This window comes from Pagrus pagrus, assembly GCF_965226575.1.
Source record: "Pagrus pagrus genome assembly, chromosome: 3".
NCBI lineage: Eukaryota > Metazoa > Chordata > Actinopteri > Spariformes > Sparidae > Pagrus > Pagrus pagrus.
This window is the reverse complement of record NC_140187.1, coordinates 17,602,976-17,627,687: the sequence shown is the minus strand read 5'-3', so window position 1 is coordinate 17,627,687 and position 24,712 is coordinate 17,602,976. Positions and strand designations below refer to the sequence as shown.

At 42.1% G+C, this 24,712-nt stretch overlaps 2 protein-coding genes across 6 annotated transcripts; one reads left to right on the top strand and one right to left on the bottom strand.

Moving 5' to 3' along the window:
• The first annotated feature begins 410 nt into the window (after positions 1-410).
• LOC311254883 (msx2-interacting protein) lies at positions 411-17,696 on the top strand. Of its 5 annotated transcripts, none has more exons than XM_084348894.1 (15): positions 411-697; positions 1,936-2,250; positions 5,174-5,647; positions 5,828-5,982; positions 6,759-6,959; positions 7,099-7,250; positions 7,335-7,460; positions 7,565-7,678; positions 7,777-7,890; positions 7,977-8,077; positions 8,263-15,655; positions 15,833-15,901; positions 16,011-16,205; positions 16,289-16,447; positions 16,690-17,696. In XM_084348894.1, the coding sequence occupies exons 1-15, from the start codon at positions 615-617 to the stop codon at positions 16,819-16,821; spliced, it is 9,783 nt and encodes a 3,260-aa protein (XP_084205020.1). In that variant the 5' UTR covers positions 411-614; the 3' UTR covers positions 16,822-17,696. The 5 variants fall into 5 exon arrangements, with proteins under 5 accessions (XP_084205020.1, XP_084205021.1, XP_084205019.1 ...); XM_084348895.1 differs by having other exon boundaries at positions 5,171-5,647; positions 7,105-7,250; XM_084348893.1 differs by having other exon boundaries at positions 5,171-5,647.
• A 550-nt stretch (positions 17,697-18,246) lies between these two features.
• prkar2ab (protein kinase, cAMP-dependent, regulatory, type II, alpha, B) lies at positions 18,247-24,558 on the bottom strand. The gene is made up of 10 exons (XM_084347984.1): positions 24,244-24,558; positions 23,794-23,829; positions 23,564-23,709; positions 22,439-22,545; positions 21,866-22,019; positions 21,670-21,771; positions 21,502-21,576; positions 21,343-21,408; positions 20,438-20,576; positions 18,247-19,592 (listed from the first exon to the last, which is right to left on the bottom strand). The coding sequence occupies exons 1-10, from the start codon at positions 24,494-24,496 to the stop codon at positions 19,468-19,470; spliced, it is 1,203 nt and encodes a 400-aa protein (XP_084204110.1). The 5' UTR covers positions 24,497-24,558; the 3' UTR covers positions 18,247-19,467.
• Between the last annotated feature and the right edge of the window lie 154 nt (positions 24,559-24,712).

Here is a 24,712-nt window from a genome sequence, read left to right as displayed (position 1 = left end):
GGGTCATCAGTGCCCACCTCACGAGGCCTGAGCCATAAGTGTATCCTCAGAGACCAGTATTGCAATACTCACTTTACAATGGTTGATTGTGGTGTTTTTAACTTGTACGTTTATATTAATCATCTTTAAAGAAAAGGCCTTCTTCAACTTGTATCTTCATTATACCGTAATGATTCATCAGTGTTCAGCATTTCCAATCCTGGCACATTAAAATATAATGTGATCTGCTTTTAATAGAAAGTTTTCCATCCATTATCTTGATCACCTTGCAGTCAACACCGCAGACATTTCCTCCTCGAGGGCTGCAGTTTGATCCTATTGCAGAAATCACGTGCTCACTGTCACTGTGCATGTTCGTCACCGTCGAGCACGCGCAACACGCCGGGCCCCAGAGGCGCGCAGCTCGCACCCAAGACCACCGGGAGCGAGGATCCGGCGCGTTCACGTGCACGGATCGAGGACGCAGCAGCTAAAGCTAAACGGACAGCAGGCTACCAGGCCCAGATTATTCACGGAATCCACCGTCGTTCATTTTGTTCAGGCGGACCTCCGACCGGCAGGGATTAGAAACGTGCGAGATCATATGTGTGAGAAGGGGGGAAGAATAGCGCAAGATGGTTCGGGAAACCAGACACCTTTGGGTGGGAAATTTACCCGAACATGTTCGAGAGGAGAAAATTGTGGAGCATTTTAAACGGTAGGTTACGCAAGAGGGACCCTCTGTTGGCGGAGCAGCGCGCGCTAGGTGCAGTGCGAGCTCGCTGGGTAGCCTGCGACCGATGCTAATGCAGCTAACGTTAGCATTTTTCAAGTTTTAAAAGTCTGGCTGTTTCGTATGTGCTGCATGTGCTATATTGCAGTACAGCAATATTTGTTAAATCAAGATGTCGACAATAGAACCACTTAAGTTTAGATGTTTTCGGTTTAAAATATTTGGCTAACTTTTGCTAAAACCAAGAGGCAAGTAGCTAGGTTTGCTAGCCACCGAGCTACCACCCAACCAACCAACCATTTTGTGGGAAGTCAAGACGTTTTCATAATCAGCACAAGCCAAAAGGCAGCTAGTGTTAGCTGGACAGCAGGTCAGATAACATTTGACGACTTCTCTATGCCACTGGAGACGCCTCGCACATAATGTAATTTCTCTGATTAAAGTAGATGTTGGAGAAATACTTAAATGTATGCAATCCAAAATCTGCCACCGATCAGTGATCCCACTGGGCTGATAATGTTGTTAGCAAATACTTGGGCTGCCTGTCGTCGGTAGCCATCACTACACCAGTAAACTCGGCCAAGATACTCAGTGTAGCTTCTAATTTGGTTAAATTACAAGTATTTGCAAACTAGGTTTTGCTCCCGCTAGTAAGCACGAGAGCTAACAGTATAAACTCCTGCTTCCCCGTGTTCAAAGAAGTAATTTAAATCCATGTAATTTGCTACTTAAGCTAAACCTACTCGAGTCACTCATCGACAAACTCATCTGTAACACAACAAACATTACATCCAGTCACAGTTTATGGGAGCTACTGCTGCCTTGCTTTACTAGTGATCTGATGACAGCTATGTGTACGAGGATAGGCTTTTTATAGTTAACACTGGTAATGAGTTAGGTCCTGCAGGGATGTTTGAATAGCATTAGTGTTGAAGTCGTTAAGAAACCTCAAGATTGCAACAACAAGCTAAATCATCCATTGTTATGATTGCAGACACTGCTGAAGACTTCCTTATGTTCAGACCGTTATTCTAGTGTCTAAAAGGAAACAGTGGAAATTTGCTTTGGTGTAGAATTGGAGACGAATCATTACTGTTTGCTTATAATACCAGTACCTCTTCTGTTGTTTATGTGACTCACTCTGGCATACAGAGAAACTGCACTTAGCCTATTTTTAGATCATGTATATGTAATTTCCCCTTTGTTTTTATTGTAATTCTCAGGTATGGGCGTGTGGAAAGTGTTAAAGTGCTGCGGAAGCGAGGGTCAGAGGGTGGTGTTGCAGCCTTTGTGGATTTTGTGGATATCAAAAGTGCACAGAAGGCTCACAATGCTGTCAACAAGATGGGAGACAGGGACCTTCGGACTGACTACAATGAACCCGGGTCAGTGCCTAGTGCTGTTCGGGGCCTTGAAGACAGCTCCCCCTCGAGCAGTCGAGACGTTACAGGATTCTCTAGGGGAACAGTTGGTCCAGTGTTTGGCCCACCTGTGTCCCTTCACACCAGAGAGGGACGTTATGAACGGAGAATAGATGGGTAAGTGGACACGGCCTCCCCTTAAAATCCAGGGGAATCTAGTATTGGATAGGTGTAACACCTAAACACATAGTGGGGGTTATTCTAAAGGGATATGTGCCTCAAGGGGGTTACACAAAGGTAATTAGGGATCGTTCCACTTTTCATCATAAATGACTCGCCTTTCCCACGGGATCTAAGTAAATTAACTACACATTATCATTTGGTAAGGTAACTAATTCAAGGTTTGACATCTGGGTTGGATATTACATCTGCAAGGAATATCCTGGTGAGTTTGGATTTATTACATTTTGTGGGGAACTACCTTGGGGAGCTTTTGGATATTTTTAAAAACATTTTTCTCCTAAAAAATCGGATCTAACCTTGATTTTTACTTGGAATCGCCTTTAAACTGGAAGTAAATCCCTATTATGAAGGATGTACTTTTCTTTGAAGAAATTATTCAAATTACTTAGAGGATCTCCCATCTCGGGTTGTCAATTGTTTTTTCCTCTTGGCAACAGCTGATGGTTGGACTACTTTTACCATTTTTTGCATCTGTGGATACGGCCTGCACTGGATTTAAGTTTTTGAAGAAGTGGATGGGAAAACTTTTTTACACATCACAAGAAAGACAGATATAATGCGCATTTCCTAGGCTATCTCAGTCATTTTAGGATGAGATTAACTATATATAATTAACGCGTTTTGTCCCAGTTATGGAAGCTATACCAAGAAGATGTTGCAAGACCACCCTAGGATCCAAACAACCAACCAGCAATGTTTGTGGAGCTATCCTTGTTTTGGATAGATGGCCATGAAGACACATGAAGACCGCATAGTTGGGATGTACACCCCTGGATGTATGCACTACCGATACCCCATGTTGGATGTACTGATGTGGACCCTAGTATGGATAGGTGTAGCTGCCATTGATTGGGATTACTCGAGAGTGGATGTAGCTGTGCGAAGCCTCAGTGAGGAGAAGAGCGCTCCAAGTATGTTAAAGAGAGCTGAAGACAACTTTATCAAAGGAACTTGAAATGTTACTACAAAAAGAAGAAACCTTCACATACGTAGACCTGATAATATCCATGGATTGTGGAATTATGTCATCCTATGAGCCCATGAGGATTTTATTCCCTGTGATCGTAGTGTCTGCGAGTCTACAAGCTTGTGTGATGTTAAACTTCTTGATGTTCACCAGTGGAATACATTTTTTTTTACCTTTTTATATTTACGTGAAGCCTAACTGTTGGAACATACCACTTCATCATACCACAAGACAAGACTGATCCAGTCGGATGTATTTTCGTTTCGGGCATCAGTTTACTGGTATAGACAACCTGGAATGCGCTGAATTACCCTGAAGTTCATCATCTTTTTTTTTTTTTAAATCCATATTTATTTATTCAGGTCTCATCTTCCTATAGTGTTTTTTGCACCACATGTCGTGAAATCCATAAAAAGGTCCATTTCTGTGATTGTTTTGTTTTTTTCCCTTTTCCATCCAGTGAAGAGAAATAAGTAGCCTAACTGTGGATTATACCTCAACAATCTACTGGCCTGGTGCTCCACAGTATTTGAAGATTACGTGCAGTGCGATTCAAGAGAACCGTTTTTTGCCTAATTAGATCAATTGATTTTTCCCCTTGGTTTTTCATTCGGGCTCTCACATTCTGACCACCTAGATTTTATTTGGATTAGATTCGGTAACTTCTTTCCCAAAAGGTTGGTATTGCTCTGCCCTGTGCATATTTTCTTTCTCTAACCTTCCTTAGTGCTTTGTCTAATAGTTTTGCACTGCTTTTAGGGAAAAGGTTACTTTGATGAGAGAAAAATATATTTTATAAAATGCATATATGAAATATATGTATTGAATATTATATCTTTATCTTAGTGCATCTTTTTACAGCATAAGTACTACAAAGGATTGTTTTGATTTTTAATACATTGATCTGAGCTCTGCATGGCATTTTAAATTTCAGTACCACAGAGCTCCTCAATAGGAGACTTGTCCTGTTAAATGTAAAGAGAAATGTTTCATTATCATATTTTCTTTTTCCTACCAGCAATAGTTCATGAACAGTCAGCCTCTGAAATCAGCTCCCTTGGGCACCCACTGGAGCCAAAACTGCTCAGTGCTGCTTTTGCAAATGAAATTAATAGAGGACCGTGAACAGCATTTCAACATTGCTGAATTATGTGTGTTCAAAAGTAGATCTACAATGAGAGTAGTAGTGACTATTATAGTCTGGAGCTGCTTTGTTTCATGCGACTGTTTATGAATCTACAGTATAGAAAATTGTGCTTGTTAGTGGTTTTGTTGCTCCTAAAAATGAAATGTCATTTATTAGGCTGCTGACTGTTTAGGGTTTGGAGCAGCCAGACAGTGCCAGCATTTGATCGGTTGACCCCATTACGTCATGTCTTGAAAAGACAAATTATTTATCTTATTTGTCTACTTGAGAGAAATTTGGTTTTGTCTTTCCAGCATTTGTTAAAATGCTTCTCTTCTCCTGTGCCTAAAACCATATAAACTCCAACATGTGACATTTGAAGAACATTTCCTGCAACTTTTGCTGTGAAACTTGATGCTGAAAAGTTAAAAAGCATTTCCTCAACATATCTCAGAGCAGACACTTTTCTCTTACTGGACAAACTGGAACCCTAGTGTTTGTTTTTGATGGCAACGTATAATTTTTCCAAGTAAAGAATAACAATACTGGCACTGCTCTTTATACCCATATTAAGCTACTTAAATTGACCCCACATTTTATCTGGTCTGCTCTCAGCTGTGTCCTTGCTGTACTGGCCATTTGGCATTTCACTATCGTGAATTTCAATGCCAGTATATGTTCATTGTAGGTTATTTTTCCCCTTTCTTTGTTTAGAATCATAGTAATTCTTTCTCCCTCTCTACCCTGTTCTTATTTTACAGTAGCTCAGAGACCCGTGAACGTGCATATGATCACAGCCCATATGGACACCATGAACGCAGCGGCACTTTCGACAGACAGCGTCACTACAACGCTGATTATTACAGAGATCGCTCAATGTTTGCTGCTGCTGGCCCAGGGAGCAGTGCTATTGCGGGAAGCTTTGAGGCATCGGACCCACATTTTGACTCTAGAATTCGAGACCCCTTTACTCTTACTAATTCGACACGACGTGACCTATACAGAGATGACAGAGGACGACGTGTTGACAGAACCTACCATCACCGTCGGAGCCGATCATCTCATTCCTCTGCGTCAAGGCACCCCTCCCCACAACGGACCACGGGACAAACCCCCAAAACTCCTCATTCCCCTAAAAGAGCTCCTTTGTCCCCTGGAAGAGGCCCGCGATCTCGATCCAGGAGCAGATCTTCAAGCTCTGATTCTGTCAGCAGCACTAGCAGCACGGGCAGCGGCAGGTGTGACATTTATTTTGTTATGATATTAATGCATCATGTTTCATAGGTTTACTGACTGGATGAATACTTTTTGCCACTGCACAAACCATCAACATGTGCTAGGAAATACTCCTAAGAAAGAAGAAAGACAGCTGACCAACCATCTGGTTTTCTGATTTTTTGTTTGTTTTTTCATGACAGCGATTCAAACAGCAGTTCAAGTGATGGGTCTCGGGCACGTTCTGTTCAGTCGTCAGCTACACATGCACCTAATCAGTCTTCTATGGTGCTTGACTCAGATGAGCCACGCAGGAGCTTTGGAATTAAAGTGCAAAACCTACCAGTGCGCTCCACAGGTGAGTTTCTACATGTCTTACACGTTTCAAGTCAGCCTCTTCAAGACGTGTTTTTATTGTCTAAAATTGAGAATAGAGATCAATCTCCTGGACTATCTGTAATTCTAATGAAGATTATATACAGCAATAGTGTCCTATCATGTGCTGTTCATTTGTATATGGTGTGAGTGTTTTTTTCAACTAAGGTAATTAAGATATTAGAAGTGTATTGTTTTATTCCTTTTCAGCCCAATCCCATGTTTGGAATTGGGTTCTATATCAAATGTGCAATAACGAGGCAAAATATATCATGAAATCTTAATTAATCATTCAAAAGAACGGGTCGTTCTCTTTTTTTGGTCCTAAACTTCACTTTGTTTTGGTTTTTGTTGCTCCATATATACAAATCTTTTACTACTATTTGGTGCGTTGATAGATATTTAGTTTGGATGTGAGCCTACTGGTGTACAGGTCACTCTGCTTCTAATATTTCCACATGTGCTGTTGCCTGCTTACTTTAGTATTTATAGCAAACGTTCCCAGACCTCAATCTCAAGTTCTGTAACATCGCGTTAGGAGTTGAAAAAGTAAAACATCCAGCTTGAGTCACTGCTTTAGAAACATACAGAAATAACATATTTTTGGTTCAAACTTTGACACCCCCTACAACAAAACCTTAACTGGTTTCAATAAGAAATTGGGAATATAAAAAAGTAGTTTATATGAATTATTATGAAAATATATATTTAGCCTTAGTTATAATTATTATGTGGGTTGTTTTGTTTTTCCCACCACAGACACAAGTTTAAAAGATGGGCTTTTCCACGAATTCAAGAAACATGGCAAAGTGACCTCAGTCCAGATCCACGGAGCATCAGAAGACCGTTATGGTTTGGTGTTCTTCAGACAGCAGGAGGATCAAGAGAAAGCCCTTACTGTCTCCAAAGGGAAGCTGTTCTTTGGCATGATGATTGAAGTAACTGCCTGGAATGGTCCTGGTAAGTGACGAAAAAATATACTATTGTGATGAATACTTGGTGCCAGCAAATTGATTCAACAAGTGTTTTTTGTTTTCATATGAGCTTCACATGTAGTAACATGTCAGTAATATTAATGATAAGCCCTCCCTTTCCTCAGAAACAGAGAGTGAAAATGAGTTCAGGCCCTTAGATGGACGGATAGATGAGTTCCATCCAAAAGCCACAAGGACACTGTTTATTGGCAACCTTGAGAAGACCACCAGTTACCAACAACTCCTCGACATTTTTCAGCGTTTCGGAGAAATTGTGGTATGCTGCCATTTGGCTTGACTGCAAATTGGTACGTTTTACATTTGATATGGGTTACTAATTGTTCTATCTTTTTTCCTCAAGGACATTGACATCAAGAAAGTAAATGGAGTTCCCCAATATGCTTTTGTGCAGTATTCTGACATTGCCAGTGTCTGCAAAGCCATTAAGAAGATGGATGGAGAGTATCTGGGGAGCAACAGACTGAAGGTAGTGTTTTTACAATAAGCGGAGGCAACATTTGTGGTCTATGTAGGTTTTAAGCTAATGTAACTGTCAATATAATGCGCACGTTTTTCTATTTCTCCCTGTAGCTTGGTTTTGGGAAAAGTATGCCGACAACTTGTGTTTGGCTAGATGGTTTGGCAACCAGTATTACAGAGCAATACCTCACTCGGCATTTCTGCCGGTATGGACATGTAGTTAAGGTAAGGTTTTATATTATATCTTGTTTATTTTGCAGCTTTAGATTTGAATGCTGTGTAGTTTTCAAAATTCTAAATGTCTTTTTGTCCTTTTGTTTAAGGTTGTGTTTGATAGATTGAAAGGGATGGCCCTCATTTTGTACAACAACACAGATTTTGCCCAGGCAGCTGTAAGGGAGACCAAAGGTTGGAAGATTGGTGGCAACAAAATAAAGGTAATCAATGACAGTTATTTGGATGATGTTTTTCATGTGTGTTTGTATGTATTTATGTGTTTTAACAACTTAATTATTTATGAAAGGTGGATTTTGCAAGTCAAGAGAGTCAGATGGCTTTCTATCGATCTATGCAGACATCTGGTCAAGACATTAGAGACTTCTATGAAATTCCTCCTGAACGAAGGTAAATTCCCCATATTGTTAATTGCATGTATTGATAATGTCCTCAACTGAATATATTTTGTCACAAATATGTAAATTAAAATAATCTTTACGATTGCTATTTTTGAACACTTACTGTTAATGAAATTATTCAGGCTGACAGAGTTTATTACTTGTCTCTTTCTATTGTTTCCATTCACTCTACAGAGAGGAACGTAGACCTCCATACCATGAATTTACAGCAGAAAGGGCTTACTATGAGAATATACGAACCCCTGGCCTCTATCCAGAGGAAGCTCGAAGAGACTATGCTGCTCGCAGCAGAGAACGTTTTCCTGAACTGGAACACTATCAGGGGGAGCACTTTGACCCACGTTATCATGAAGACCCAAGAGACTACAGGGATTACAGAGACCCATTTGAGCAAGACATTCGAAAATACACATATATTCAAAGGGAGCGAGAAAGAGAACGAGAGCGTTTTGAGGCTGACCGCAGCAGGTGGAGCCCTTCGCACCCCAGGCGACCTGCTTCTCCTACAGCATCGCCTTCACCATCTGAGCGTGCTCCCAGAGACTCAGAACGACGGGTTTACAGCCAGTCCTCTGAGCGAAGTGGAAGTGTGAGCTCAATGTCACCACCACACTTTGACAAATCTGAAAAGACCCCGCTGGAACATGCCTCAAAGAGTGACAAGAGTGACAAGAGCAGTCAACCAGATCGTGTGGCAGGTGCTGAGAAAACCAAACGTGCAAAACGAAAAGAGAAAGGTGACAAAGACAAAGCTGAGAAGATTAAATCAAGGAAAGCAAAGGGGCAGTCCCCATCCAACCCACTGCCTGAATCAGAGCTTGAGACCAGTTTTGATGGTACGCCTGGAAGAGGAAGGGGATCAGACCAAGATACTCATGAGAGGCAGAAATGTAAGGGGGATGGTGACTCTCTTACTGCAAATCCGCTGTCAACTGCTCATCATGACTCTGTTAAAAGTGAAAGACCTGAAGTGAGTAAAAGTGAGAATTCAGACTTGGATGGAAAAAGTCGACTCAAGAAACATCTGAAGTCTGATACTGGAAATGATGGGAAAGATTCATCTGTAGATTCAGATCGCCTTGCTGCAAGAAAGAGACGCTTTGCTGAATCTGGTGGAAGAACTATTCGCCAGAAAAGGAGCAGGCACGAAGAAGAGGATGGTATTCAGTCCTCTGACTTTGGCCCCAGTGCCACATATTTGAAAGAGGCAGACACTGAAAAACACAAAGACTCCCAGCGGAGAGATTCAAGACTCAAAACTGATAAAGGTGCCACTCCGAAGGATGGTCAAGAGGATGTCAGAGGACAAAGAGAGAAATCAGAGGGATCTATGGACCCACTGGAGTCAAAACGGCATCCAGGGCACACTTCATCCAGAAGGTTTTCCCACGAGGGGATTACAGACCAAAGCAGTATCAGAGAACAAGAACACCAAGCTGCTTTCAAATTTGGTGCTCAGAATGCTGATACTGACAAGAGTGCTAAAAACAAAGAGGACCATGTTGACATTGACCTCTCTCAAAGTTACCGCAAGCAAATGGAACAAAATAGACGATTGCACCAGCAGCAACAGCAGCGCGAGTCTGACAAACCTGACAAACCAATAAGTCCCGAAGGAAGTGAAACAGATGACTTGGAACATCGTAGTCTTGTGCATGAGGTTGGTAAACCACCTGAGGATGTCACAGATAATTTTCCATCTCACAAACTAAAGAAACTAGAATTTGACACTGACATGGGGATTAAGAGGGAACGTGTCTACAGGAGTTTCAGACAAAAAAGCGAAGATCCTGACTGGAACAACACCGCCTCTCCTGGACATCAGCACTTCCCTCACCATGTAGATGAGGACTTTGTGGATCCTTGTCAGAAAGAGTTGAGTAGAAATGAAGAAAAAATTCACCCAGATCTGGAGCTTTTAGTCAAAAGGACCCATAACACACAGGTAAACAAGCAGAACACACCTGTACTTAGTGTGGAAGAAGAGCAACAAAAGAGATGGGAGAGCAGAGTAAAACAAGACTTGTTACCCGACCTGAACTTTTCTAGAAGTCTTGGTAAAAACATTCACAATCGCAAACATTTGGAATATGGTATTTGGCACGATTTGGAGCCGGGGGAAGTACGATCTGACCCTGAGGATGACAGAGAGACCAAACCCCGCTCTCCTATGCCCTCAACATCTATGCCTTTTTCTGAGAGGCCAAGGGTTGACAGGTTTTCAGACCCCAAACTAGCACATCTCGAAAGGAACAAATTCTACTCTTTTGCACTTGATCAAACCATCACACCTGATACAAAGGCTCTGCTTGAACGTGCAAAATCTCTCTCATCTTCCAGGGAAGATAACTGGTCATTTTTAGATTATGATTCTCACTTTGCAAGCTTCCGTAACAGAAAGGACACTGAGAAGGTAGAAGCAGCACCACGACCTACACCCTCCTGGTACATGAAAAAGAAAAAGATTCGAAGTGGATCTGAAGACAAACTTGACGACAGGAAGGAGGAGCCTAAGCCAGAGGAACCAGAACGCAGGGAACTATTTGCATCCCGCTTCCTTCACAGCCCCGTCTTTGAGCTGGACTCTCGACGACTTCAACACTTGGAACGCAAACATGAAGAACCAGAGTCTACACAAAACCAGCCTCCTGGTCAGCAGGGGACAGTAGATGGTGAACCTGACTCAGGGCCAGTTGTTCTTTTCCATAGTCGTTTTATGGAACTCATGCGACTACAACAGCAGAAGAATAAAACCCATCAACTGCAAGAGGCAAAAGGAGACATGGTGCTCATGGATGAGAATAAAGTGGAAAAATCACCCATTCAAGAGCAACCAGCTTTGCAGTCACCTGAAACAACAGAATCAGTCATGGAACCGGAAATTAAACCCATTAGTCCTGCTGAAACCCTGATATCTGAACCCCAACTCACATCTTCTTCTGTCCCCCAGTCTGTAGTCAAGGACGTTCCTCCACCAGAAGAGAAATGTGTTGCGTTAAATCCAGCCCCTGATCCATATCCCACTGGGTCTTTCATAAAGGAAGAGGTAAAGGATGATGCAAAAGAAAATGAACCTCTTGCACCCGTGCACCACCCACAAACTGAGATGTCATCTGACTGCGAAAATGCACCAATAGTAGTCCCTGAACCCAGTCACTCAGTGGATAGATGTAAACTTTCTCCATCTAAAGGGAAATTGGAAATTGTTGGTGAGGATGTAAAACCTCGCTCTACAGAAAAACCATGTCGCCGTGATTCTCATGAGTTTGTTAGCAGTTCAGAAGCAGAGCTGGATCCTGAGACCACACAAACAGAAGTGCCTGAAGCCAGTAGTAGTCTCATGCCACCTAGTCATGCAGAGGAAGTGGATATTGTCAAGAAAGAGACCCATTCCACTTCTAAAACAATAGCTGAGCCTGAGGGAGAGAAGAAACTTCAAGTTAGTAAAGTGCAGATGCCTAGCGATAATGACACAATTGACGAGCCAATCTCACCGCAAAAAGAGCATAAAACAAAAGAAATGAAAAACAAAAAGGGCAAACAATCCCCTGCTCAAATTGCTCCAGTTCCTGTCATGTCTACCTCTGGTTCTGAGAAACCAGCAACACGCAAGAGTGAGCGCATTGACAAAGAGAAGCTGAAACGTGGCTCATCTCCTAGAGCTGACTTGAAGTCCACAGGCAAGTCTCCTATTCATGGATCAGATCCTGATCCATTGGAGCAGAGCATACCATTAGGCAGAGCAAGACGAAGAAATGTTAAATCTGTGTATGCCACTCCAGTTGAAGATGATGCACCTATTCGTTCTGGGAAGGAAATGACGGAGTCACCACGCTCTGCACGAAAGCGAGCCACAGACAAAGATGCAACACAACAACAAAATATCGAACAGGAGCCACCTGCCCCAACCCCTAACCCTAAACGAGGCCGCCCTCCCAAAAATCGCAGACAAGGTGACGAGAGTTCAACTGCTAAAGTAGAAAAATCAAAAATTGACAACAAAGACACTGATTCAAATGAATCAGAAAGTGGTGAACGAATTCCAAGAGTGTCAAAAGGGAAAACGTCCCCTCATGGCACAAAGAGTTCATTGAATCAGATGTCCACAGTACTAGGATCTGGATCAACTAAGAAGGGGGAAAAAACTGAGGCAACTGAGGATGATGATCAGGATATGGATTTCACAGATGAGGATTCCTTGGCTTTGCAAGATTCATCAAGTTCATGTAAAGAAGATCCATTAGTCAAAGTTGACCAAAAGAAGGAGGAGAAAGACAAACAAGGAAGAGAATCAGGCAGAGAGAAAGATTGTGAGGGTAAATCCAATGGGAAAGAGACTGATTCCCCAGTCTTAGAAGAGAAACCCAGCTTGGAAAAAGACAGGATTGTTAGAGGAAAAACCAAGTTGACAAGAAATCCTAAATCTCCTGTCCTCAAGAATCTCAAAATCAGACTAAATGTCACAGAAGTCAAAGAGCTTCTTCAGTTGGGGGATGATGAGCTTGGGAATCAAGAGGATTCCACAAAAAAGTCAGGCCTCGGTGAGCAAAGTGATAATGTTTCAAAGTGCACTAATGCCAACAGAGGAGGCTCCAACAGTGTAGAAAAGGAAAATCCTGCTTTGGAGATAAAGGAGCTCCCGGAAGCACCAAAAAGCGTAATTTCACAGGAGCTGGAATTGGAGCAGGCTGTGGAAAACATTGCTAAATTCACCGATCCAGCTTTTCCAACAGAACCACCAACTCCACCTGTCCCACCTACAGAAGTAAGAAGTGACCCAGAGGAAGAAAAACCTTATCCTGCTAATGAGACAGAACTCATGGCGGCTATTGACTCAATAACTGCCGGGGAAGCAACTGTGCCCTTACCCCAAGCACCTCCACCAAGTGCAGATGTAGCTTCAGAACCTGAAATGCAAGACTTCAATCAGCCTGCAAAAGAAGAAGAACCTGAAACAAATACACCTGCTATACAGGAGGAACCTGTCTTCCAAACCACACCTAAAAAGGGCACCAAGGGAAGACCTAAAACACCTAAACGTCCTAAAGCCCAAAAGCAAGCTAAAAAAGATGTAAAGGAAGAGAATTTAATAAGTGAGGAATTGGCAACTCCCTTAACAGATAGCACAGCTTCAGGTGAAAAGACTATTCCTGAAACAACTCCATCATCAGCAACTGCTGCGGTAATTACTCCTACTACTTGGAAGTCAGAACCTGAGCCTTCAGCTGTCAAGGACAAAGAAATAAACGCAGAGCCAGAGACATCTTCAGAAGAACACGTTCAACATTTTAAATCTGTTATCCCCCAGTCAAAGAGTCCAATATGCCCAAAGCCTCAACAGGTGCCACCTGAGTGCATCTCTCCTTCCCTGTCTCCACTTGCCAACAGGCCAAATATCAGACCGACCCCTCCAACAATAAGAAATCCTGTTTCTCCACCAGATTGGCGCCACCAGTCTAAAGATACTGGAGTCTGCTCTTCACCTGTCATGCCTATGGCATCCAAGGAAAACCAGCCTTTACCCTCAGACTCTGAAAACATGGTTATTGATCATGGCACAAGTGACTTGAGACAGATTCTTATGAAACACAAAAACATGTCACTGCCAAGCAGTAGTCCTATTCCTGGTAATCTACTCACCTTACGAGATCAAAACCCCCCTGAAAGTAATACTCCATCAGCTGTTGTGCCAAATAAGTCACCACTACCTGATGGTAGAATGCCAGTTCATCCAGCTCCATCTGTTGTTCGACCTCCAACCTCTCTGCCATCTCCTGAAACAAAGTCTGTAATCTCTGTTATTGCATCCACTGCAACCTCTGTTATCAGTCGTGTTTGCAACCCTCCTGAGCCTGAGGACAAAGTTAACATGAACATTGCAAACCCCTGTGTGGACATGGCTCTGCCCAAACCAACCTATAGGCCCAGCAAAGACGATACTGGATCATACCATGGGCAGTCGGTTGGTGAGGAGGTGGGAAGTGCTGCACGTTTCATTGTTGAGAGCCCCACTCTTGGTACAGGATCTTGCCCAGGTCTGAGAGTAAATACATCTGAAGGAGTGGTAGTGTTGAGCCACTCAGGCCAGAAAATAGAGGGACCACAGAGGATAAGTGCAAAAATAAGTCAGATCCCACAAGCAACGGCAGGTGACATGGAATCTCAGCAGTTAGTATCCATGCCCCAGATAAAACAGGAAATGTATGGTCATTCTCATTCGGCACTTCAAAAGGGGCCCTCATCACAGACCGATCATGGGCATCCTGGTAAGATGCAGTCAACTTTGTCTTCTATTAAACAAGAAAGCACTGGTTTAGAAAAGATGGAGTCTGTTTACCAATCTGGACCTCAAGGAGTAGTGAAGCGTCTCACACAGGGTAACCAGCAAGTAATGAGTTACCATCAAGAGTACATGAAGCATCAAAAGAAAATGGACAGCGTTGATTCTCACAGTACTGATGGAGCCAAACCATCTTGGACATCCGCTATAAGTCCGGCAATAAGCCCCCATTTGCCCTCTCCACCTGGCAACCATGTAGGTTTTGTTACAACAGCTGGTGACAGAGCTCCCTCGCATATCAGTGGAATCAAACAAGAACCACGATCCCCTCGCAAGTCGGGTCATCCACACTCTCCCTTTACTAAAGTGTCCTCGCCCATAGGATCCTCATCACCCAAGGGCATACAAGTGATGCTGCCCAGTGGCCTCCCTGCCATGCAACAGTTTATTACTGGTGTACATCATCCAGAACAGTCCGTTATCATGCCACCTCACAGTGTGCCTGGAGGCTTGGGACGTATGTCTCCTCATCGTGTTAGCCAATCAATTCCAGTGGGACATCTTGTCCAAGGAGATGTACGGGTCAATACTCCACCCCTCTCTGTGATGAGCTACGGGATGCATAGTGAGTCTCTTGCCTCTGCTTGGTCTGGTCCCATGCAGCCACGGCCCACCTCACCCCAGGCTGTTGGCAGAGACAAAGTTCTCAAGGTAAACCCCAGTTCATTGAGGAGTCTTGAGCAGGAACAGGAAGAAACCAGACGTTTCCACCAGGCTCCAGGAAGACAAGCTGCCACACAGCTAAAACCGGACACTATGCAGTCAGATCCTCGCGGGCCATTGCGGAGTAGTGTCCAGTTAGAAACATACATGACACAAAGAGATATGCGTGTGCTTTTGCACCAACAGGGGGAGCGTTTGGCCACAGATGCTCATTCTGGACACATTCAAGAGACTCTTCCCCCCTCTTCAGCACCTTCTAGCCTACCGTTATCCTTGTCTCCAAGAGCACATTTGCCTAAAGGTGTTTCTGAGAAGGATATAACAAAGCCATTGGAAGCAAAGAGGCCACACTCCCCTCTTCCTAAAGATGGAATGATGGCAATCCGACAATCTGGGCAAGCGATGGCATCTCCCCAGAGAGTTCAGCTACTAACACCAGGACCTAGTGGGTCATTCCCAGAGTACTCGGGGATGTACTCAAACCCAAGAGGCATCCATTCTCAAATGCCAGAGACGTCTTCTGTTGGACTTAACCAGCCACCACTGAGTGTCACACCAACCATGGTGAGTTCATTGCAATTAACATTCCAGATTATAAATTGCACTTCACTAAAAATAAATCAGTCTGATACAACAGTTCTGCAATAAATCCAATCTTCATTAAGGTTGTGATGTGAGTTTTGATATCTTCATGTAACAGAAACTGTTCATGACACATGGATTATTTTCTTGAATCCCTAGGGTGCAGACCTCCAGCCAAAACCAGATGGCAAGATGACGCAGCCTGTTAATATGGTGCAGTTGCTTAAGGTAAGACAAACTCACCTCAACAGTTTGAATTGTGTTTAGGGTTATTGGTCTGAACAAGAACTGGCTTTGTCTGACATACTTGTCCTTGTTTTCTCCCACATTTAACCAGAAATACCCCATTGTGTGGCAAGGCCTGCTGGCACTGAAGAATGACACAGCTGCAGTCCAGTTGCATTTTGTCTGTGGCAACAAAGCTTTGGCTCATCGATCACTGCCCCTTCAAGAAGGAGGCGCATTGCTTAGGATTGTACAGAGAATGAGACTAGAGGCTTCACAACTGGAAAGTGTAGCCCGAAGAATGACGGTATGTCTTTTGTCTCAGACTCCATTTGATGAAAAATGATCCAGTGGGGCAGTTGACAACATTTGCCTTTTTTCCCTCCACAGGGGGACACTGACTTCTGTCTTCTCCTCGCTCTGCCATGTGGACGAGATCAAGATGATGTCCTAAACCAAACCCAAGCTCTAAAGGCTGCATTTATCAACTACTTGCAGACAAAGTTGGCTGCTGGAATCATCAATATCCCCAACCCAGGTTCCAATCAGGTGAGACATGATCATTGATATGTGTAAAGATGTTTCATGTGTTTTTAATCATTAATTTTAAATGTTTGATTATTTCATTCTTTAAACCAATATAACTTGTATGTGTTATTAATGTGTGACCTTTACAGTCTCCTTTATTTAAATTAGCCAATTAAACTTCATGAAAAACTGTCCAAACTCCCCCCTCTGGTTTAAAATCTGTTAAACTTCATGTGTTTAATTCATGTTTTCTGTTTTTCCAGCCTGCCTATGTGCTACAGATATTCCCACCGTGCGAGTTTTCAGAGAGCCACTTATCCCAGCTCGCCCCCGACCTTCTCAACAGGATCTCCAGCATCTCACCACACCTCATGATTGTCATCACCTCTGTGTAACTGTCACTGCTGGGAACCATCCTAGCGATGGATGTTCTTGCTGATGAGCCTCAGGAAACCAGAGGAATATGAGAATATTTTTTTTCTCCTGGACACAATGGGAATGTGTAGGATGTACCCTATCAACTTTTTGCTTTTTCTCCCCATCAGTCTTTTTTTCTTTTGTCACTCTGGTATTTTTGTCCTTCTCAAAAGAACTCAGGGATGGACCAAACCAGAATCAGTCTTATTCGACCATTTCTCTGCTGTATTTCTATTTATTGGAGTTTTATTTTAATGTTCGGAGATGCTCTGAAGAAAAATCAGGATGTTTGATGAACAAGAATGAGTGACTATCTGGGTGGCCTTTTTTTTTCCATCTGTCTTTTATTGATTGTCATTAATTTCTTCTCAAGAGAGGATCATGTAAGCTGTTGTACCACAATGGCTAAGGAGACATTTCAACATGAAATTTTAAATAACTGTACAGACTTCCTCGCCCAGGCTTTCTTTAGAGGAGAAAGAATTGTAAAACTATGGAGACCCTGTAGAGGACCACTTCGTTTAACAGCTCCTTTAATTCCACCAGCTCTGCTCATTTTCTCACACTACTGAAGCAGTCACACCTGCCTTTGCATCGAACAAGCTACAGTTTGATTTGGGAGTTTTTGAATACAGTACTTTGTAAATATTTTAAATATTTAAACTTTGACAATGGAACTTGACAGAGACTTGAACTCTGGGACATACCAGAACGCAGAGTGTGGAAATTTAGACGGATGATTTTTGGGTGTAAATACTTGTAACACAAGAAGGTTGGCAAACTCTCCTGTGGAGTCTGCTGATGGCACTTCATATTTTGTAACTCAAATAAAACAAACTCCAGAAAACTTGAATATTTAAGATATAATCCTTTATTTTTTTATGACGTGTTTTATCCAGTAGACTGTTCCTTTTTTTAATGAGCTCTTCATGTAATGTGGGATTTCACTAACATCAATACTAAAGTCATGCCATTTAAAACAAAGTTACACACATTTCGTACTATACAACAAAGGTTTATGCAAACAACAGAAGAGTCTGCTAAAGGTTTGTTGAGTCCAATTTGAAAACAGCACTTTGTATTAAGTTATTGACCAAATTAACATGAATTGTGTGTATGTGAACCACAATTATAATACATTCTGCACATAATTTGGAAGCTATAGTGGCAAAGGAATTAACATCTCAGCTGCATAACAAATGTTCATATATGAAAACTATTGTGCTTAAGTCTGGCTGTTTGATTTCGCTGTATTTTAGTTTGACAGTTCTGAAGCTTGTCCTAATGAAATCTTGATCATAAAGTGTAATTTTAACATTTTTGTTTAACTTAAAAAAAAAACTGAAACCACTGATTTTACACATCTGTCTTAAACAGGTCTCAGGAAGGACTTGTGTTGTAAAAAGCCTTTTGTGGCTCCTGAGGGAGCTGCGTGAAGTCTGATACATTTTCTCAAGTGATGCCAATTGAGTCGGCAAAAACAAAAAATTGTAAAAATGTGGGGTTGTGGAGATGCGCTGCGTTCCAGCCAACGTTTGAGGTCAGAGTGTCCTAAATTAAATTTCCAATTTCTGATCTCCAAGCATTGCTTGTGCACAACGCCAAAGGTTAACAAAAAACTTGGCTGATGGCAACAAAATTGTCCCTTTGGCACGTGTACACACAATTGAACCCTCAGCGCTGCAGCCTCAGGAACATTTATACCCGGAAACGTATCTAAACATTTAATTTACTCGCCTTAAACAAATACTTTAGTCTACAAATACACCCTACCCTGTTCCCATGGGTGCTGCTGTTGTTGTGAGACGTCAGACAACTGCTCTCTCATGAAGTCGGGGTAGATTGATCTACTCCGAGTAAACAAGTAAAGATTCCGACTTTGAGTGGCGCTCCATTTGACTTTTTCTGGTTGGAGGTCGGACATTTGTCTAGAACGCAACATTAGAAAGAAATTAGCAGACCTCTGTAGCTGTTCCTCATCTCTGTTTGAGGCTACATAAGCTGCCAGCATAACGCAAGAATCTCTCTGATCTGTCAGTGGTTGAGTTGTATTGTAGGTAATGTAGGCACCAGTTTTCACAATGAACACAATTGGATGGACTAAAAAAAGACAATATCTTTGGTTAAGCTGCATTTATCTTGATATATTTTTAAAAAACGTAATCGTATGTCTGACAATGTTATATAAGTACAATGTTAAAATGGTGACCTCTAGAAAAGGAACAACACATGAAATTATAAATCAGGAACTGTATCAAAGGAGACTTGTCGAGTTCAGCTAAGGTTAAGGTACAGTATGATGGGTGGTCCTCTGATTAACTGAAGCTCACCTGCTGTAAACTGACTTATTTTTATCAGTGAGGTATATTTAACCACAACCCTAAAAGCTGTGTGGATTTCCTTTGGTTAATTATTGGGATTGTGACACAAAAAAACCCCATAATGCATCTTATCCACAATCTAAACATTTTTAACTTGCTGCATAGTCGTAGAAGGAACAGCATATTTTACTGAATATAAAACAGAAGGCTGTATGTTACATTTACATCAAGGAGGAAGATAATCATGTGTTACACTGTCACTATGTTTGACTTAAATACTACTTCATTTTAAAATGACACGTTCTAGTGTTTTAAATCGTCACTGGAGCCAAACAGAGCCGCCCGCTGGTCTTCATACTGGGAAATGTTCCTCTTCATGATGTCCATACAGGGTCCCAGCAACCGCTCGAAAGCCTGGATGTCAATTACTGAAAGAAATAGAAAGTAAACTTAGATTATGTCATGCTGTTAAAGGGTTTTGTTCACCTGTCTCACAGATGGAGTTGACATGTAGATGATTGATGTGAGGTTAAACAGCTGGCTAAAGAGGGAATAAACAGTATATATGGTAGATTTTTTTTTTTTTTTAAATCAAAGTGAAACAACAGAAATACAGATTAAATGTACTGATTTGTCCAATCGGCTTAAGTCAAAACTTGAGCTCTGTAATCCTCTGCAAACTGTACAGCTTTAGTCTTTGAAAATGGAAATCAAAGAAATCATCAGGTTCTTAAAGCTTCAGACTTAATTCTCTATGTGTGTCAACCTCTTAAACAGTTTGTTTTGTTACAGTTACGTCTCCAGATTATTCCAGCCGATGGATAAGAGGAGAAATCAAGTCAAAACTTCCCTCTTTAAATGCAGTCATGTACCTGCCTTATACCGAGTAGATTATTCTGCCAGGCATTTATCCTCCTGTCAGCCTGCTTCTCCTCATCATGAAGTCTGTCTGATCAGGAGACTGAGCAGACCACTAGAGAGCACCACTTCAAAGGACAAGATCTATGAATTCCCGAGTGTGATATTCAGTCAGGACTGGTGCATTATACGATGTGCTGGCTGTTTGTGATGGAAACATGTAGGATGATGAAACGGCCAGCGGCTGTGTGCACATTATGAATTACTGTGATTCCCCTGTAGGCTCGCTGCACCACCACACCTACAATTAACAGCCCAACCAGAGTCACTGAAATGAGGTGCAGAAAGCTAAAAATGACTGTTACTCCTGAAACGAAGTAAGACAAACACTGTACGGCTTCAGACTTCAACATACCTAAACATTTGGTTTCTCCCACAGCATAAACTGATGCTGCACGAGGTTTGTTGGTGACCAGAGCCAGCTCCCCAAAATACTGCCCTCTGGAGCAACGAGCCACCTCCACCTCTGCGTTGTCCTGCTGGCCCGCCTTCGTCTGTAACAGACGCAAAGGAGTCTGTGAGTCCTGCTATCATTTAGTACACTGATATTAAAGGATCAATTCACCCAAAAAAGAAGTCTTTTCATCTCTATGCCATTGGAAAGTCAGGCAGTCCACAAAACGGCGTTGCATCATCCTCCTGAACAACTAGAGTAGATGGGGACTTGTTTTAAAATGTAAAAATACTTAAACCAAGCCTCCAGAGGACCAGATACCCCAAATTAATGTCGTAAGACTTTATTTACAACCTTTTAAAAGCTGTAATCTTCACTTTTACCATGACCTGGATGACTGAGAACCTTCATCAACATGTAATCTTCACTGTAGCTGCCAACCAAAAGGCATTAGCACACACCCCGTCTGTAGTGGGTGCACGAGCTCGACCGTACTTCAAGGGTGTAAATAACATGTTTTCAAATCAATTTGGACAAGCTGTATGGGTTTCTTTTTCAGTTGTTTTTTTACGTCTTAAACAAGTCCCCATCTACTTTAGTTGTTTAGGCGAAAGCTGCAACGCTGTTTTGCTGTGAAACTCCAGAAATGTTTTGTGGACGACAAAACGTCACCTGACTTTCCATCAGCATGGGGGTGAGTACATGATGACTGAATTTTCATTTTTGGGTGAATACTACTTTATATCTAATTGTAATAACTAGCTATCAATTTCAAGGATAAAAGGGGAGGAATAAAAATTTACATTTTCTTTTTAAGGTGGCAACTAAATCAGATCCAGTTATATAAAACTGGACACTGTACTCACTTTGCTTTTTATCATTATCTTCACCTCTCCTGATTCCACGATGTAGAAACAGTCGGCCTCCTCCCCCTGTGAGCACAGAAAGCAGTCGAAGCACCACTTTTATCAAGTCCAGCCTGTCATTGATCAATACAAAGGAAGCCAAATGTCCCAACAGTTCACCTGTGTTATTATGCAATCTCCATCTTTGAACGCTCGGGCTCCCAAAACATCTACGATCTTCATCCTCTCAGAGACCTGACGCAACAAACACAAGATACAACACTGTGACTAAATATCCAGCTATTCTATGACGATATTGTTTGTGCAGTTTGTGCTTCTCACACAAACCTCAAGTGACTTCAGAAGAGGAACACACTCGATGAAGGCCTCATACATCCTCCTCTTTTTTGCGTTATTTTTAACAATCAGTCTGTGAAATGTGGCTCGATCCTGAAAGAAAAACAAGGATTTAATGTGTCCATATCGAGCACCTTATTTCACACACTGTGAAGCACTGAAGACCACCATGCTTTCTGGGACTCACCAGGCCCCACAGGGCGCCCTCCTGTGTTGCAACGATTGTGGCAGCTCGCGGCGTGTTGTACATGAGAGCCAGCTCACCAAAACTTCCCTTATTATCGTACTTTCCGACGCACAGACTCGCTCCGTCCTTGTCCACTAAAATATCATACACACCCCTGGAAATGATATGACGAACAGACAAGGAGAAGAACTTATTATACAATGGATAAAGTGTCCTCTAGTTTCAACATGTGGGTGCTAAAGACAGGATTGGCCCTTTGACCTGGACTTGTTTATCTGTTGGAACCTTTTCCAGAGTAAATATATGAATATGTACAGTTCTTGTCAGTACAGTTTCTTTGTTGTTTGCTTTTCCAGCCACATCTGGAGATAATCAACAGTTTTACCAGATTCTGGAGTTTCATCCTGAAATAAACTGGACATCACTAATTCTTTAATGTCCTAGTGGTGTCCTAGGACCTTTTGCATGGCTCAGACAGGGGTCCCCGCAAAGGACAAGATGCCGTATTTTCCCAAACTGAGCTAAATGTTCCTTAAACATTATAAAGAAAGCAACCTGAAACCTGTCACTCACTTCTCTATCACATAGAAATTGTCTCCATCGTCTCCTTGGTCTATGATGTGTTCCTGGGGTTTGACCAACACCTCGAACATGCCGTCCAAAACCTCAGAGAACTGCTCCTGGAAGACATCAGGTAGGAGGACATAAAACCAGCAGTTGAAGAAGTATTCAGATCTTGTACTTAAGTAAAAGATCTGAACTAAACTTATCAATAAAATGTGAAGAAATAACAGTTTTGTTATAGCTAACACGACCGCTAGCTGATGGCTAACTGAGCTTACAGCTACAGTTAGCAGCAGTTAGCAGTTACTCTGGTCTCATATTTGTTTGGAGTGTGAATTCTTACATGTTGCACCTTTAAAGTACCACAAGTAAAAGTACTCATTACGCTTCATGGCATATTTCAGAAAAACGTGTCTTATGTGACTGGATTATAATTATTGATGCATTCATGTGTACATCACTTTCACCACTTTGAATTTAGTAAATATGGTTTAAGTACAATATAGTTTATCTTCTGATAAAATGCCTCCAGTGATGTCACTCAGTGGCTGAGTTGCATTGTGGGTATTGTAGGCTTCAGGTTTTGAACATGAAGAAGAATGTGCAGGGAAAAAAAGTAATATCTCTGGTTCTGCTGTGTCAATATTGATCATTTGTTTTCAAACTGTCCATAATGAGTCCAGCGGTGTTGTCAGAGTTCAACGCTAGACGAGTTGACTGCTTTGACCTGGTGCCTACATTACCCACAATGCAGCTTAGCCACTGAGGGACATCCCTGGAGGCAATTTATCAGATTACATACAGCTTCCTCTGGAGCCAAAAAAGCCTTTCTACTACTTGTTTCACAAACACAGTAAACACCTGTAAACACACTTGAATGTGAAAAATCGGTGGAGTTAACCTTTGAGGGAAAAAACTGAACAGAGGAATATTGAGTAAAGATCTGAGAACTGGAGTGATGTGTTTCACTGTCTGATGTTGTTAAACCTTTGATAAAGTACACTTACATAACGTGCCTGTGTGTGTGTATGACCCTAAAATTCATGTTAGAAAGTCTGCCCTGAAAAAGAAAAGTCAAAAAGGACAGCCAGTTCTTCACATCCGTCCTCCAGAGGCTGATTCGTGTTTTTGTACCTGCTCCAGAGTTTTAAACAGTAAAATGTCTCTGCAGGCGTCCTGAAGTCTGCGACGCTGCTCGTCTGTTTTGGGATACACGACCCGAGGCTCTGCGTCATCGTCCTCGTCCTCGTCGTCATCAGGGTCGTACGCCTCTGCACAGACTGCAGCAGAACAAACATATTTGAATACCGAACTGTGGTCAGAGTGTATTAATATTTATTAGACATATTGTTCCAGTTACTGACCTGAAACCCTGCGGTTGTATTTACCGGTGGTGGACTCTGCAGATAGAAACAGAGAGGAAGTGGTGAATGTATTAGTCAAATAATATGGAAGTGGCATGTGTGTGATGTGTCTTCTCATTTCTACATTGTGCACATATTCTCTTTGTGTTTTTTTATGCATTATGGATTGTTTGGGTTATTGAGTGGTATTTGGTATCATGTGACCTACTCTTTGTGAGTAGAGCTGGTCTGTTTTCTGTTCACATGAATGTTTGCCTGACTTTTAGGTCAAAACTTTTCATTGATATAACATTTTTGGGAGCTTCAGAGGACAATTTCTCCCTTTTCTTTGTGTGATGTTGACACTATAAAGTTTTGGAGTATGAATCATCTACAAAATGGCATTTTTTTTTTTAGTTAAGTCTTTAATTTGGAGCCGAAGCAAACATAAAATAATGTAAGACCACTCACTAATAGTGTCTTCTTCCTCCTCTTCCTCGTCTTCCTTGTTGACCTTATTTGACTTTGTTTCAAAGGTCACTCCTTTCCGTGCAGGTTTGGCGCTGCGTTTCTTCGCTCTCTGATCGTTTCTTTGGCCCTCCAGGATTTGTGTAAAATGCTGCACTGCAAACTCGACCAAGTCTGGCGGCCTGGAGCGAAGCACCTCCACTGTGTATCCCTGCAGCAGCTCTTTCAAACCAGCCGGTATCTCAACAGCGCTCATCCTGCAACAGGTTCAAAGGTCACGGGTCGGAGTCCGATAGTTCACAGTTAACTAAATATCAGACATTTAGATCTTCAAATGTCAAATCTCAGCATCAGCTTGTCCCACAGATTTGTTGAACATAGTTCTGACCGTCATCGCAGGAGCACCCTGACTCCTCCTCTCGGCCCACTCTCTCTAACATCCAGCAGCTTATTGATTTCTTTATTTAGCACG